Below are 16,342 nucleotides of genomic sequence, written 5' to 3'. Positions count from 1 at the left end.
CGTGCAGCCTATTAATTCAATTTAAATGCATTTAAATGTCTGTCGTGCCTGTTTCAGGTGCAATCCTGATCGTGGCCATTTTCAAGCCTTGGTAAAGGGGAACCAGCCCGGAGACGGGTGCAGATCACGCTACTCAACTCACACCCGACTTTACCAAGTTTTTGCGCCCAAAAACGGACGCAACTTGATGGCAAAATAGGCCCCAGAGTTACAAAAGTCATTGAATTAATAACTGGGTTGTTATTAGTTGGTAGTTGAATCGGAATTCTGGACCATCACGGCCCAAGGGAGGAAATACTCATAGGAATGTGCCTTGCTAATGATAATCACACCTGTGAAACCCGAGGTTGAAAACAATTGTCAGATCAGGTTCCTGACCTCCCCTGCAAGAATGTGGAACGGTGTAGCTATATCGATTAGGGGGATGCTGGTGGTTGTATAAGATGTATTTTTGTTGTATCACCTATTTCAAGTGAAGTTTTTGTTTTAAGTATCGTCTGTCTGTTAATTTATGTTTAACTTGTGTTGATTCTGATTGTTAAGGTAAATGCTACAAAAAAAATGAAACCTGGTAATTTCTTCATGGGGGATTCAGTACATCTGGAGTTTGTGGAGGCATTAGTGGTGATCTTTGAGCAATCACTGGAGTCAGGGAGGGTAAACACAGTAAGAAGTCTCACAGCACCAGGTTAAAGTCCAACAGATTTATTTGGTAGTAAACACCACGAACTTTCAGAACGCTGTTTCGTCGTCAGGTGAGTAGAGAGAGAACTCTACACTCCAGTCAGAACTCTCCACCGACCTGACGAAGGAACAGTGTTCCAAAAGCTAGTGGCATTTACTACCAAATAAATCGGTTGGATTTTAACCTGGTGTTGTGAGACTTCTTACTGTGTTTACCCCAGTCCAATGGCAGCATCTCCAGGTCAGGGAGGGTCCCAGAGGACTGGAAAATCACTAACATAACACTGCTGTTTAAGAAGGGAGGGAGGCAACAAACAGGAAACTATAAGTCGGTAAGCCTGACCTCGGTTGTTGGTAAGAGTTTAGAGTCCATTATTAAGGATGAGATTTCAGAGTACTTAAAAGTGCATGGTAAAATAGAGCAAAGTCAGCATGGTTTTATCAAGGTGAGGTCTGCAAATCAGTTGGAATTCTTTGAGAAGATAACGTGCAGGTTAGGCAAAAGAGAGCCAGTGGATGTTATCTACTTGGATTTCCAGAAGGTCTTTGACAAGGTACTGCACAGGAGGCTGCTGAGTAAGATAAGAGCCCATGATGATAGAGGCAAGGCACTAGCACGTATAGAAGATTGGCTGACTGGCAGAAAGCAGAGAGTGAAAATAAAGGAGTCCTTTTCAACATGATAGCTGGTGACTAGTTGAGTTCCGCAGAGTGTTAGGACCACAACTTTTCACTTTATACATCAGTGATCTATGACGTGAAGATGCCATGTTGGACTGGGTGGGCACGGTAAGAAGTTTCATAACACCAGGTTAAGGTCCAACAGGTTTATTTGGAATCACGAGCTTTCAGAGTGCTGCTTCTTCATCAGGTGAGTACAGAAAGGTCCCTTCAATGATACAGATGAAGGAACTGAGAGCATTGTGGCTAAGTTTGCAGGTGATACAAAGGTAGGTGGAGGGACAGGTAGTATGGAGGAAGTCGGGAGGCTGCAGAAGGACTTGAACAGGTTAAGAGAGTAGGCAAAGGAATGGCTGATGGAATACAACATTGAAAAATGTGAGGTTATGCATTTTGACAGAAAGAATAAAGGCACAGATTATTTTCTAAATGGGGAGAGAATTCAGAAATTGGAAGCACAAAAGACTTGGGAGTTCTAGTCCAGGATTCTCTTGAGGATGACTTGCAAGTTGAATTAGTAGTTAAGAAGCCAAGTGCAATATTAGTATTTATTTTGAAAGGACTAGAATACAAAAGCAGGGATGTACTGCTGAGGCTTTATAAAGCTCTGGTCAGACCACATTCGAAATATTGTGAGCAATCTTGGGCCCCGTATCTATGGAAGGATATGCAGAGGGTCCAGAGGAGATTCACAAGAATGATCCTAGGAACGAAAAGCTTGATGTATGAGGAGCTTGAGGATTCTGGGTCTGCACTCCATGGAATTTAGAAGGACGAGCAGGAATCTCACTGGAACTTACAGAATACTGAAAGGCCAGGAAAGAGTAGGTGTGGGGAAGATAATTCCATTAGCAGAAGAAATTAGGATCTGAGGATACAGCCTCAAAGCAAAGGGACAACACTTTACAACCGAGCTGAGGAGAAATTTCTTCAGCCAGAGGATGATGAATCTATAGAATTCATTGCCACAGAGACTGTGGAGGCCAGGTCATTGAGTGTATTTAAGACAGTAATAGATAGGTTCTTGATTGGTAAGGGGATCAAAGGTTACAAGGAGAAGATGGGAGAATGGGGTTGAGAAACTTATCAGCCATGATTGAATGATGAAGTAGACTCAATGGCTTAATTCTGCTCCTATGGTTTTATGATTATCTTCATTAATGGCTCCCCCACAGGGATCATACATAAATTCCACATAGCATATATAATGTCAATTTTAAGACATTTCTTATGACTATGTTGCAAAAATTAATGTAACACTCACTTTCCAAAATGCATAACTGAATTAAAATCATATGGTGTGCCCAGATTATTAGAATCTTCTTTGTCAAAATATTTTGCCATGTCTGGAAAAGTAACAGACAGCAAATTGAATTGAAATACACTATTTTTCACTGTCCAAACATTTCTGACATTTACTGAATGAGGCTGCCATTTTCTTACATATGATGTCATCATCTCGATCCCCGTTAAGACGGAAAGGTAAGTACGTATCTATGTCAAATAGGCTGCTCTGTAAAATTAATGTTTTTATTTTTTAAAACATGCAACAACTGATCAGTAACCATGACTCATAACAGAGGAATTTCTAACATTCAGACAAATAAGCAGAGTTTTGTCTTTTAAAATAGTGTTAATGTCCCTTCTTTGAGCTGTGCAAAACTTCCTTGCATTTCTAAAGAATTCTGACAATCAAAGATATTGCTTCAGCAACGACATCAGCTGCTTGTCACCCCTAATACTCAATGTGGTGTCAATGGTCTGACCATTACCTGTTCGCAAACACAATGGGTCTTATCCAGGGGCCTTGTTAGCCAACCTGAAAACAAAATGCCATGTAACTGAGACTTGAGGTGTCTGAATTCTTTTAATTATCTTCAGTTACTGTTTGACATCTGAAGAAAACACAGGCAGGAGCCTATGTCTACTATCATAGCATCAAACAGGTAGCAGAAGAAGGAGCTCTGCCCAGGTATAATCATCTGGCCCACATCTCCACAGTAAATTACTGGAACATTGGAATTGGTGTCTTCAAGACTAATTCAACTCTAGGCTTAGTGACACTAGCGCTAGACTATTAATCCAGAAACTCAGGTAGTATGCTGGAGACCTGGGTTCAAATCCTGCAAAGGCTGATGATGGAATTTGAATTCAATTAAAATAAAAATCTGAAATTAAGAATCTACTGATGACCATGAAACCATTGTTGATTGTTGAAAAATCCCATTTGGTTCACTAATGTCCTTCCCTGGTCTGGCCTACTCAAGACCCACAGCAATGTGATTAACTCTTAATTGCCCTCAGGCAATTAGGGATGGGCAATAAATGCTGGCCAGCCACTGATGCCCATGTCCCATGAATGACTAAAAAAAAATGTGCCTTCTCCCCTTATATAGATCCTCACTTTTGGTAAGATGGACCACTCTACTACAGTGAACCAACCTACTCTCTGAAGAAACATTCCATTTCTTTCCATTCTTGCTTCTGGACTCATGTAAAACCATAAGAACATAAGAAATAGGAGCAGGAGTAGGCCATCTGGCCCTTCGAGCCTGCCCCGCCATTCAATAAGATCATGGCTGATCTGCCGTGGCTCAGTTCCACATTCCTGCCCTCTCCCCATAACCCTTAATCCCCTCTCTTATCAAAAACCCATCAACCTGCTTCTTAAAAATATTTAGCAAGGTAGCCTCCACCACTTCAATGGGCAGAGAATTGCAGAGATTCACCACCCTTTGAGTGAAGAAGTTCTTCCTCAACTCCGTTCTAAACCACCCCCCCTTTATCTTGAGGCTGTGCCCCCTAGTCCTACTGTCCTTTCTGAGCGGGAAGAGTCTCTCCACCTCTATCCTATCCATCCCATTCATCATCTTATACGTCTCAATGAGATCTCCCCTCATTCTTCTAAATTCTAATGAGTACAAGCCTAGTTTATTCAGCCTCTCCTCATAGATCAACCCCCTCAACTCCGGCATCAGCCTAGTAAACCTCCTCTGCACTCCCTCCAAGGCCAAAATATCCTTGCGTAAGTACGGCGCCCAAAACTGCACACAGTACTCCAGCTGCGGCCTCACCAATGCCCTACATAGCCGCAGCAAGACCTCCCAACTTTTATATTCAATCCCCCTCGCTATGAAGGCCAGCATCCCATTCGCCTTCCTGACCACCTGCTGCACCTGCAGGCTGGGTTTTTGCGACTCATGCACAAGGACCCCGAGGTCCCTCTGCACCGTCGCCTGCTGCAGTTTTTCTCCACGTAAGTAATAATCCTTCCTACCATTATTCCTACCAAAGTGGACCACCTCGCACTTGCCAACATTAAATTCCATTTGCCATTTCCTGGCCCATTCGCCCAGCCTATCTAGATCCTTCTGCAGACTCTCCACACCCTCCGCACAATTTGCCTTTCCACCAATCTTGGTGTCATCAGCAAATTTCGACACCATACACTCGGTTCCCTCCTCCAGATCATCTATATAAATGGTAAATAGCTGAGGCCCCAGCACCGACCCCTGAGGCACTCCACTAGTCACCAACCGCCAATCCGAATAGCACCCATTGACCCCCACTCTCTGCCTCCTATTTGACAACCAGTCCTCTATCCACGCTAACACCCTACCCCCAACTCCATGTCCCCTGACCTTCTGCAATAACCTCTTGTGAGGTACCTTGTCAAACGCCTTCTGAAAATCAAGAAAGACCACATCCACCGGCTCTCCTCTATCCACCGCCCTAGACACATACTCATAGAACTCAAGTAAATTTGTCAGACACGACTTCCCCTTAACGAAACCGTGCTGCGTCTGCTCTATCAAGCAATTCCCCTCAAGATGCCTCGCTATTTCCTCCTTGATGACGGATTCTAACATTTTACCTACAACAGACATTAAACTAACCGGCCTATCTGGAAAATAACCACCAAGGCATCCACTATCACCTCCGCCATTTCTTTCAGAACCCTCGGATGCATTCCATCCGGTCCTGGGGATTTGTCCACAATCAGCCCCTCCAGTCTGTCGAGCACCACCTCTCTAGTAACAGTAATGTCATTGAGACCCTCCAGTCCTACCACCTTTCCATCGCTAACACCCGGCAAATTATTCACCTCCTCCTCTGTGAAGACCGAAACAAAAGGTTATTCAAGACCTCAGCCATTTCCCCATCCCCTACCACTAAGTCCCCCTTCTCATCCTGTAAGGGTCCAACGTTCAACCTAGCCAGCCTCTTCCTTTTTATATACTTATAAAAACTCTTGCTATCCTTTTTTATATTAAGCGCTAGCCCAGCTTCATAGTTTATCCTACCCTTCTTTATCAATTTCTTTGTCAATCTTTGTTGACATTTAAACCTCTCCCAATCCTCTTCTCGCCCACTACTCTTAGCTACTCTAAACGCCTCCGCTTTTAATTTAACACTTTCCTTCACCTCCTTCGTTACCCACGGCTGATTACCTCTCCTCCTACGGTCCTTTTTGACCATCGGAATAAATTTCTGCTGAGCACCAAGAAAGATCTCCTTAAAAATCCTCCACTGCTCCTCAGTAGACCTACCTTCCAACGCGCTCCCCCAGTCCACATTCGCCAATTCCTCTCTCATCCTACCGTACTCCCCTCTGTTCAAACAAAGGACGCGTGTCCAGGAACCCACTTTGTCGTCCTCCATCTGCACTAGAAACTCCACCATACAATGATCACTCTCCCCAAGAGGATCCTTCACCGCAAGGTCCCTAATTCTACCCGCCTCATTACATAACACCAGATCCAAGATAGCTCGCTCCCTCGTCGGCTCCAACACACACTGTTCAAGGAAACTATCCCGGCAGCATTCCAAGAACTCCTCCTTGAGCCCACCACGTCCAACATGGGTCGACCAATCAGTACGCAGATTGAAATCCCCCATAATTACGGCCGTCCCATTCCTGCACGCCACACTTATTTGCGCGTTAACAGCCCGCCCCACCTCCAGATCATTATTCGGGGGCCTATAGACGACACCCACCAGCGTCTTCCTCCCTTTGCTGTTCCTAATCTCCACCCACAACGATTCCACTTTCTGCTCTTTGGCTCCAATATCATCCCTTGCTACCACCCTGATGCTATCCTTAATCAGCAGAGCTACGCCCCCCACTTTTCCCTCCCGCCTATCCTTCCTAAACACTTGATAACCCTGGACATTCGGCTCCCAGTCCCTGTCACCTTGCAGCCACGTCTCTGTAATGGCCACCAGATCATATCCATTTGTGTCGATCTGCACCACCGGCTCATCCACTTTATTCCGAATGCTTCGTGCATTCAGATAAAGTGCCTTCATCCCAGCCTTCCCCTGGACCCTATTCATACTCACGCCCCCTACTCCCTTTATTATTGGGACATCCTCAGCCTCCACCCTTACCTGTACCCTCTCCTTAACTTTAGGCCTCGTAATGTCACCTACCCTCGCACCCTCCCCCCCCCCCCAATTAGTTTAAAGCCCTGTCTACAGTCCTCTTTACACGATTTGCCAGGACTCTGGTCCCAGCACAGTTCAGACCCACCCCATCCCGCCTGAACAGGTCCCACCTACCCCAATACTGATGCCAATGCCCCATAAATTCAAACCCATTCCTCCCACACCAATCCCTGAGCCACCCATTCACTTCCTTAATCCTGTCAACCCTACGCCCGTCTGCACTCGGTTCAGGCAGTAGCCCAGAGATAACCACCTTGTCAGTTCTACTTTTTAATTCCATTCCCAGCTTTTCATACTCCCTCCCCAGATCCTCAGTTCACATTTTGCCTACGTCGCTGGCACCCACATGTACCACAACGACCGGATTCTCACCCTCCCACTCCAGGTTCCTCTGCAGCCCAGCTGCGACATCCTGGACCCGAGCACCAGGCAGACAACACACCCTTCTGTGGACTTTGTCATTGTGACAAAGGACAGTGTCAATACCCTTCACCCCACTATCCCCAATTACTACTACGTTCCTTTTTCTTATATTTTTATTATGATCTGTCCCTATACCCCTTTCTTTTCCTTATGCCTCCTTTATCTTATGTGTGCAAAGGGGTGGATAATGAAAAAGTATGTGTTTGCGTAAAAATCCAACCCTTTTATTTTATCTTGAACTTGCTCGAATTATTTACAGATTGGCACACTCCAAATTTAAGGGTTGGGGAAAATACACCGCCACTTATAAAAAAGGAATAAAAAACCAAAAACATCTTTGTGTTTTAGGCTGGTAGTGAGAGGGGAAATCAAGGCTTTTTAAAGCAGAATTGTATACAACCACAGTCTGTGACTTCATGGATAAATACATCTTCATTCCATCACTACCATTAGGCCAGGCGACCGACCCTGGATTAATGAAAAATGCAGGGCAGCATGCTAACAGCATACTTGAAAATAAGGTGCAAATCTGGTCTAGTTCAAGAAAGGGCTAAGTGCATACTAAATGGTGGAAACAATATGTTATAGACAGAAATAAATTATACCATAATTGATCCATCAAATCAAAGCCTTATAGTTCTGCTTTACCCAACATGAATGGTGGTGGACAATTAAACTAGAGGAGGTGACTCCACAAATGTATTCATCCTCGATGATGAGGAAGCCTAGCACAGCAGTGCAAAATAAAAAGCTGAAGTATTTTAAACCATCTGCAGCCATACAAAAAGAGACCCCATATATATATATATTCAAAAATCTTTATCAAAATAAATAAAGCCCTCACCCTCCTTTTTCTTCCCCATCTGACCCATGCATCCTTTTCCAGGACAAACTTTCTGAAAAAACTTTGAATGGATTTTGCCACAACATTCCCTATGGCACTGCGGCAGCTGAGTATATGACTGCAGATGCCCTCTTCACATCAGCTTCCTTCTCTTCCTGATGCTTATATTGAATGACAGATCAGGCTCAAAGGGCTGTTTGGCCTACTCCTGCTCCTAGTTTCTATTTTTCTATGAACCCTATTGAAGTTTATATCCTCCAGAGGTACAGTGTAGGCAGACTGAAGGAAACAAAGGCTGGACCCAGGAGCTGGCAATAGGCAAATGCAAGGTTGCTGTCACTCTTCCTGTCACATGAAGCAATTAATTGACTGGCTAGGCTTGGCCACACAGTGCACAGGGCTCTCACCGAGGGTTCAGAAAAAGGTAACACAGGTAGATCTACATCATGAAGACAGCTGTGAACAGAGGTGAGGAGATTCTTGAGAAGTTCATCATTCTGTACCTGTGCAACACAGGTTGATTGAGAAATGCAGTCAGATGGGAATCAGTGGCAAAAACTTTGAAGGCACCTGGAGAAGTTCAGAGTTCTGAAAGACTTTATGGCTGAAATTGGTACCAAATATGTTGAGTGCGTTGCCCTGAAATCCACCTCTCTTACATCAGCTGTACAATACGTAATTTGCAATAGGTTCATGTTGATTTTGGTTTGATTGTTAAAATAAAAACGTGCCCAGTGGGTTTTCATTTCAGAAAATTCAGTTCTTGTAGTTTGTTGGTCTCCACAGGCATCATATCAGATGCAATTTAATAAATATATTACCATTTCAATTCTTACCATATGGTGATCTAAATTTCAATATGTGTTAATAGTGTCTGAATTATTTTACAAGATTTATTCTGTACAATGTTTGCTATTTTCATTGATGGGATGTGGGCATCATTGACAGAGGCTGCAATTACTGTTCACTCCAATTGCATTAAACCATCTTCCTGAACAACTGCAGTTCATATGGTGTAAGTACATTGACAGTACTGTTGGGGGGCTCAGTTCTCGGATTTTGATCCAGAGACAGTGAAGGAATTGTGATATATTGTCAAGTCAGGAAGTGGACATGGAACTTGGAGGGGACAATGCAGGTGGTTTTGCTCCCATGTGTCTGCACCCTGTGATCTTTTAGGTGGTGGAGATAGCATGTTTGAAAAATGCTGTTGAAGAAGCCTTGTTGACTTGCTGCAGTGCATCTTGCAGATGGTATACATTGCAGCCACTGTATCTCAGTGATGGAGGGACTGGATGTTGAAAGTGATGGATGCAGCGTCAATCAAGTGGGCTGTTTTTCCTGGATGGTGTCAAGTTTCTTGCATGTTGTTGGAACTGCAATCATCCTGGTAAGTGGAAAGTATTCCAGTACACTCCTGACTTGTGCCTTGTAGATGGTGGACAGGCTTTGGGGAATCAAGCGATGAGTTACTCATTGCAGAATTCTCAGCCTCTGACTTGCTCTGGTAGCCACTGTATTTATATGGCTATCCAGTTTCTAGTTAATGGTAACTACCAGGATTCAGGTAGTGGGGATTCAGCAATGGTAATGCCATTGAAAGTCAAGCAGAGATGGTTAGACTTTCTCTTGTTGGAGACTGTCATTGTCTGGCACTCATGTGGTTCGAATGTTTTTTGTCACTTATCAGCTCAAACCTATTGTCTTGCTCTTGCTGTACTGCTTCACTATCTGAGGAGTTGCAAATGATGCTGAACATTGTGCAATCAGTAGCAAACATCCCCACTTCTGACCTTACCCTGGTGGGAAGGTCATTGATGAAGATGGTTGGACCTAGAACACTACCCAGCAAGAGTGTGGGTCTCCAAACAGTGAACAAAGAACAAAGAGAATTTTCCTCCTCATTCCCATTGACTCCAATTTTGCCTGGGCTGCTTGATGCCCCAAGCTGTTGCTTGACTACTCCAGCAGAGAGTCGTTGATAAGCCAAAGGGCTCTCCACTGCACTGTAGGGATTCTATGATTTCAGAGTCAGGTGCGTTGCTGTGGGTCAGGAGTCACGTGTGGGGCAGGTAAGGACGGCAGATTTCCTGCCCTGAAGGAGGTTAGTAAACAAGATGGATTTTATGACAATAGCTTTGGGGTTAGCATTAGACTAGTTTTTAATTCCAGGTTTTATTAATTGAATTTAAATTTCACCACCTACTGTGGTGGGATTTAAACATGGACACCTGGATTACTGCAGATCATTACCTCTAAATTCCCATTCTAATATGCCTCCCTCTACGTGTAGGAGCCGTTTGTCTGTTATTCACAATATTTCAATTTCAACTGTGAAATGCAATTCCAAATATTCAAGATAAGGCTGAAAATGAATTATTTTGAATGTTCTTACCAGGAAGAATATTTTCAAATTTGATTTCTACATAGGTATCACGGTCACTCCTGGTATGTTCATGATAAAATCCAATTGTGTGCATCAAGTGATGCTGTATTTTTGAAAATTGCAGACAGCCAGGTGCCTGCAGTGATACTATCTGTGGTCCTCCTACTGGTCCTAAAGTCGATGTACATCTACAAAATAAAAATCACCACATAAATATTTCTACCCTTCCAAATGTGGGAAGTGAAATTCTTTAAATTAGTACTAATTGGTGATGGGTATTTTCTCTGGTTTCCAAGTGTATCACAATTTTAAGATTTTCTGAGAATATTTGGTATAATGTTCATCATTTCCAGTGAAATTGTAATATGTTTTATTAGAAATTGGTCATGAATGTGCTTACAATATTACTGAATATAAGGAGTGGAGGAATCTTTATTTATTTCTTTTACAGGTATTGATATTTTCAAGACAAATGAGGTGAATAATTGTGGATCATGTAATTTTCCATTTTCATCATCCACCTTGAAGCTCTCTTATCAAGTATTAGCTTTTCTTAATGGTAATTAAGAAAAGCTAATACCATTCCCTGGCATGATCTAACCCTCTGCAGGATGTGCCACCAGGGGTACAGCAGAATGGCATAAAGTTGGGTGGCCTTGTTTGTGGGAATTGTCAGCATTAACACTGGATCCTGTGAAGTTTTATAGCTTCCTTTGAAACAAGGCAAAGGTAATCTGCTGCCAAATGCCCTCTGCTGGGGGTAAACTTCAATATCTAGCACAAATAGTTCCATCACTGACCGATTTTAAAAGAAAATTACATCATGGAAAGTGGGTTGCGACAGGAAGACAAGGGTTTGATGCCCAATCCCCTTTTTTCAGCCATTTCAGAGGGCAGGTAAGAGTCAAACACATTATTGTACATCTTGAGTCACATGCAAGACCAGGGGCACAGATGACAGATTTCCTTCCTTAAAGAACATTACTGTTTCCTGGTTACAATTACAGGGACCTGCTTTCTATTCAAGAGTTATATATTGAATTTAAATTCCACCAACTGCGATGGTGGCATTTGAACCAATGTCCCCATAGCATTAGCCTGGGCCTCTGGATTATTAGTCCAGATTCCCATATCATCTCCCCAGGTTGTGATGCTAAGTCTTGAAGTATGTAGTCTTAGACTACATTTCAGGACGAAAGAACAAGTTCATAGGAGCAACCAACTTGATTTTCTCCTCATCAAACCACTTGTCACAGATAGCATTGCTGGAATTGGCCATGTACGTATACAAAATGGACAGACAGTAAAATAATGACTGGCCCATCAACACAGCCCTGGTATGTTATGCATCCTAATGCAAACAATCCTCATCTCAAGGGTAATTAAGGATGGACAATAAATGCTGGCCTAGCTGCAATGGCCACATACTATAAAAAATGAATTACAAAAACCTACCAGGAGATATTTAATCTTCTGGGAGTGGCAAAACATAAAACACTCTGACATTAAATAGAATACAGCAGCAATGAGCTGGAAGGGGAACAGGATCAGCTGAAAAGACTATGGTTTCTAATCAAAGTAGTTCCAAGAGTTTACAAACTTTTATTTTGAAAGGTACGTGCTAGTGTTTCCTGAGTTCCTGTGTTACTTTGGTAGAAGATTGTCAGAATCCCCAGAAAAAAGAAAGAGAGGATTACTTGGACATCTGGAAACAATGCAACTGTAGTTTGGGGAACTCTAAGGTACATCCTGGCATTTGGGGTCACTTCAGCAATGAGTCTTGGAGATCTGGGGAAAAAATTCCAGTCTGGGGGCACTAGGAGTAATTTTCAGAATAAGGTGACAATGGTTTTTGAAATCTTTGAGGGTTATAGGGAAGTGCTTTATTCTGGGATGGGGGAGGTTGCATGATGGAGAGGTAGGAGTTTCCATGGTCCAACAGAGTTCTGAAGGAGTGACAAAATATGTTGGTATTGGGCATTGTTAGAACATAGAACATTACAGCACAGAACAGGCCCTTCGGCCCACGATGTTGTGCCGACCAGTTAAAAAACAATGACCCTCTAACCTAAACCAATCCCTTTCCATCCATAAACCTATCCACGGATCTCTTAAACGCCCCCAAACTAGGCGCATTTACAACTGCAGCAGGCAGGGCATTCCAATCCCTCACCACCCTCTGGGTAAAGAACCTACCCCTCACATCCGTCCTATAACTACCACCCCTTAATTTAAAGCCATGCCCCCTCGTGCTAGCTTTCTCCATCCGAGGAAAAAGGCTATCACTGTCCACCCTATCTAAACCTCTAATCATCTTATATGTTTCAATAAGATCCCCTCTTAGTCGCCTTCTTTCTAACGAAAACAACCCCAAATCCCTCAGTCTCTCCTCATAGGACCTTCCCTCCATACAGGCAACATCCTGGTAAACCTCCTCTGCACCCTCTCCAAAGCCTCCACATCCTTCCTATAATGTGGGGACCAGAACTGCACACAATACTCCAAGTGCGGCCGCACCAGAGTTGTGTACAGTTGCAACATGACGCTGCGGCTCCTAAATTCAATCCCCCTACCAATAAACGCCAAGACACCGTATGCCTTCTTAACAACCTTATCTACTTGATTCCCAACTTTCAGGGATCTATGTACACATACACCTAGATCCCTCTGTTCATCCACACTATTCAGAGTCCTCCCGTTAGCCCTATACTCGACACATCTGTTATTCCTACCAAAGTGAATTACCTCACACTTCTCCGCATTAAACTCCATCCGCCACCTCTCGGCCCAGCTCTGCAACCTGTCCAAGTCTCCCTGCAAACTGTGACACCCTTCCTCACTATCTACCACACCTCCGACTTTGGTGTCATCAGCAAATTTACTAATCCACCCAACTATACCCTCATCCAGATCATTAATAAAAATTACAAACAGCAGTGGCCCCAGAACAGATCCCTGAGGCACACCACTCGTAACTGAACTCCATGACGAATACTTACCATCAACCACCACCCTCTGTCTCCTATCTGCTAGCCAATTCCTGATCCAATTATCTAGATTACCCCCAATCCCATACATCTGCATTTTCTGCAGAAGCCTTCCATGGTGAACCTTATCAAATGCCTTACTAAAATCCATATATACCACGTCAACTGCCTTACCCCCATCCACCTCTTTGGTCACTTTCTCAAAAACCTCAATAAGGTTAGTAAGGCATGACCTACCCGCTACAAAACCATGCTGACTATCTCCAATCAATTCATTACTCTCCAAATAACTATAAATCCTATCCCTAATAATTTTTTCTAAAACTTTGCCCACAACAGAAGTAAGACTGTTGGGATATACAGTACTGAAAAGAACAACTTCCATTTATTTAGGACCACTAATATAGTATGATAGTGTGGTCAAAAAAAATGGTGAGCAATCCAAAGAAGATTCTACAAGCAGAGTAGAAATCTTTCTGGGCAGAAGGGCCTTGAAGGATGGGTTTCCATCTTTCAGTTTCTTTCCTTGGACTGCCCAAAGCTCCCTTTGTGCTTGATGCCTGTCATCAAATAATTAATCTTCCTACATTAACACACTTAGAGCAAGTTTGCTGCTGCTTTAAATGATTTTCACAGGATTAGATTCCTTAACTGAACACATTTAGCTTTAACGTTAATTGTTTTTCGTTTCCAAATCTTAAACGTGCAAATAATATTTAAACTGTAATTGAGGGAGTTGCTCATGGTGATTTACATAAGAAGACTTCAATAATTCAGACGTCTTCCAGGCGAGCTTAAATCACTTGGTAAAATAAGCTTGGGCTGAAAAGAATCAATATATTCTTGTTTAACTATCTTCTGAGGTGCTCCCTGAACATCAGGAAGGAATCAGTTGGTCTCAATTTCTGATCAGCTCTTATTGAATTGGTCAGTTGGAAATGTAAAGGTAGGCAACTTGAGACGTATCTCTATTTATTAAAGCTGTTGCTGAAATAAAACACTGAGAATTTATTTTCCAATTCCTTTCTACATTTTGGATAAAGAAACTCTTAAGTCCTCTCAGGATAAGAGAGGCAGCCTGCCACATAAAAACATACTGATCAACGTATCCTCAATGTTTTTATTTCTGTAGTGCATGGCTTTAAGTTTGCAGCCCATCTTGAAGTATTTTTAACGTTTATTTATTAGCCCCACAAGTAGGCCTAACATTATCACTGCAAATAAATTACTGTGAAAATCCCCTAGTAGCTACACTCTGGCACCTTTTCAGGTACACTGAGGGAGAATTTAGCATGGCCAATGCACCTAACCAGCATGTCTTTCAGCCTGTGGGAGGAAACCGGAGCACCAGGAAGAAACCCATGCAGACACAGGGAGAACGTGCAGATTCTGCACAGACAGTGACCCAAGGCGAGAATCGAACCCTTGCGCTGTGAGGCAGTTGTGCTAACCACTGTGCCAACGATCACTGTCGTACATGCAAGGAAAAAAGCAGCTGACACGTGCACTACCTGCATGCGAAATGTCAGGTTGTTGCCTGGCCGGGCAGCTTAAACAAAGATGCTGATAAAGAAGCAGGTTGCAAAGTAGACATGTTCAAAATGCACAGATGTGGCTTAAAGTTCTTAATGATTGTTTTGATGGAAATATATGGGGGATAAACTTCTGCTGGGGTTCTCCTTGCTGTCCCTCATCACACCATTTCTGCTATTTTCCACAGTTGCTGAAGTTCCTGGGCGAATGAGAAAAGCCAGCAGAAATTGGCCCCATTTACTTGGGTTTTTGAGACAGTTTAGATCTTCAACTAAAACTTTAACGAAATGATTAGAATACACTAAAAACAACTCAGTAGATTATTTTAATCATGTTACTGCAAAATAGGCATTTGGTTGAAATTACGGTTTCTTAAGAAACAAACATTGTGTTCCAGAAATAATTTTGGGTGATTTGATCATTTCATTAATCAAATGTAACGGCAAAACCACAGATGCCAGGCCAACTCTCAGCAGATGTGGAAACCACTGAATGGAACAGAATGCATCAAACAGAATTCCTGGGGAGACAAGAGAATACCAAAGGGAGCAGAGGGGTGGGGTTCAGACTCCTGGCTGTTAGAATGTTTGGGTAAGATGCATGAGATAGAAACTACACAGATCAATGTTCAATCTTTTGGGATATCTAGGATACATTTTTGATGGCATATTGCTAATTGCTATCAAAATTTCACAAAACTAAATGTTTGTCAGGAAAGAGCCTACCAAGCTCATTGTGCCTGTATCTTTGCCACTTACCCAGATTTTGAAACAATTTCAATGTAGTTAGCCTCCAATACTCGGTGTTTAAACTTGACGCATGTCAAAAATCCAAACTCACCCAAAGCAATGCGCAATAATATTTGTTGTTTTCTGTCTGCAAATATTTAAAACAGTTTGTTTAATTCACTAATTATTTTCTCACTTTGTCATCCTGAATTTGAAATCATGTTGTTCGTACTTAATTCTTGTTTTTATTGCTCACATATTAAAACAAATTAAAACCATTTTTTATTCATTCACAGGGTGTGGGCATCACTGGCTAGGCTAGCATTTATTGCCCATTCCTAAGGGCCCTTCAGAAGGTGCTGGTGAGCTGCCTTCTTGAAATGCTGCAATCCCTGTGGAGTGCATACACCCACAGTGCTATTAGGGAGGGAATTCCATTATACTCCTGATTTATGCCTTGCAAATCGTGACCAGCCTTTGGAGAGTCAGAAAGTGACTCACTGCAGAATTCCCAGCCTTTGACCTGAGTTGGCAGCCATAGTATTTACACGGCTAGTTCAGTTCAGTTTCAGTGGTAACGCCAAGGATATTGATAGTGAGGGATTCAGCTATGGAAACATCACTGAAT

The 16,342-nt window shown here is 42.8% G+C and overlaps 1 protein-coding gene across 1 annotated transcript in view; it reads right to left on the bottom strand.

Moving 5' to 3' along the window:
* Positions 1 to 16,342, bottom strand: part of LOC145344341 (embryonic protein UVS.2-like) — a 99,335-nt gene that overhangs the window by 37,530 nt on the left and 45,463 nt on the right. Inside the window, exons 3-4 of the mRNA XM_080191471.1 lie at positions 10,476 to 10,637; positions 2,630 to 2,711 (exon numbers count right to left, since the gene is read on the bottom strand). Coding sequence (XP_080047597.1) covers positions 2,630 to 2,711; positions 10,476 to 10,637 — 244 coding nt within the window. The remainder of the gene's footprint in view (positions 1 to 2,629; positions 2,712 to 10,475; positions 10,638 to 16,342) is intronic.

Source organism: Carcharhinus amblyrhynchos, chromosome 6, assembly GCF_965287045.1.
Source record: "Carcharhinus amblyrhynchos chromosome 6, sCarAmb.v2.hapA, whole genome shotgun sequence".
NCBI lineage: Eukaryota > Metazoa > Chordata > Chondrichthyes > Carcharhiniformes > Carcharhinidae > Carcharhinus > Carcharhinus amblyrhynchos.
Note: the sequence above shows the minus strand (reverse complement) of the source record. Positions and strands in the feature narration are given on the sequence as shown.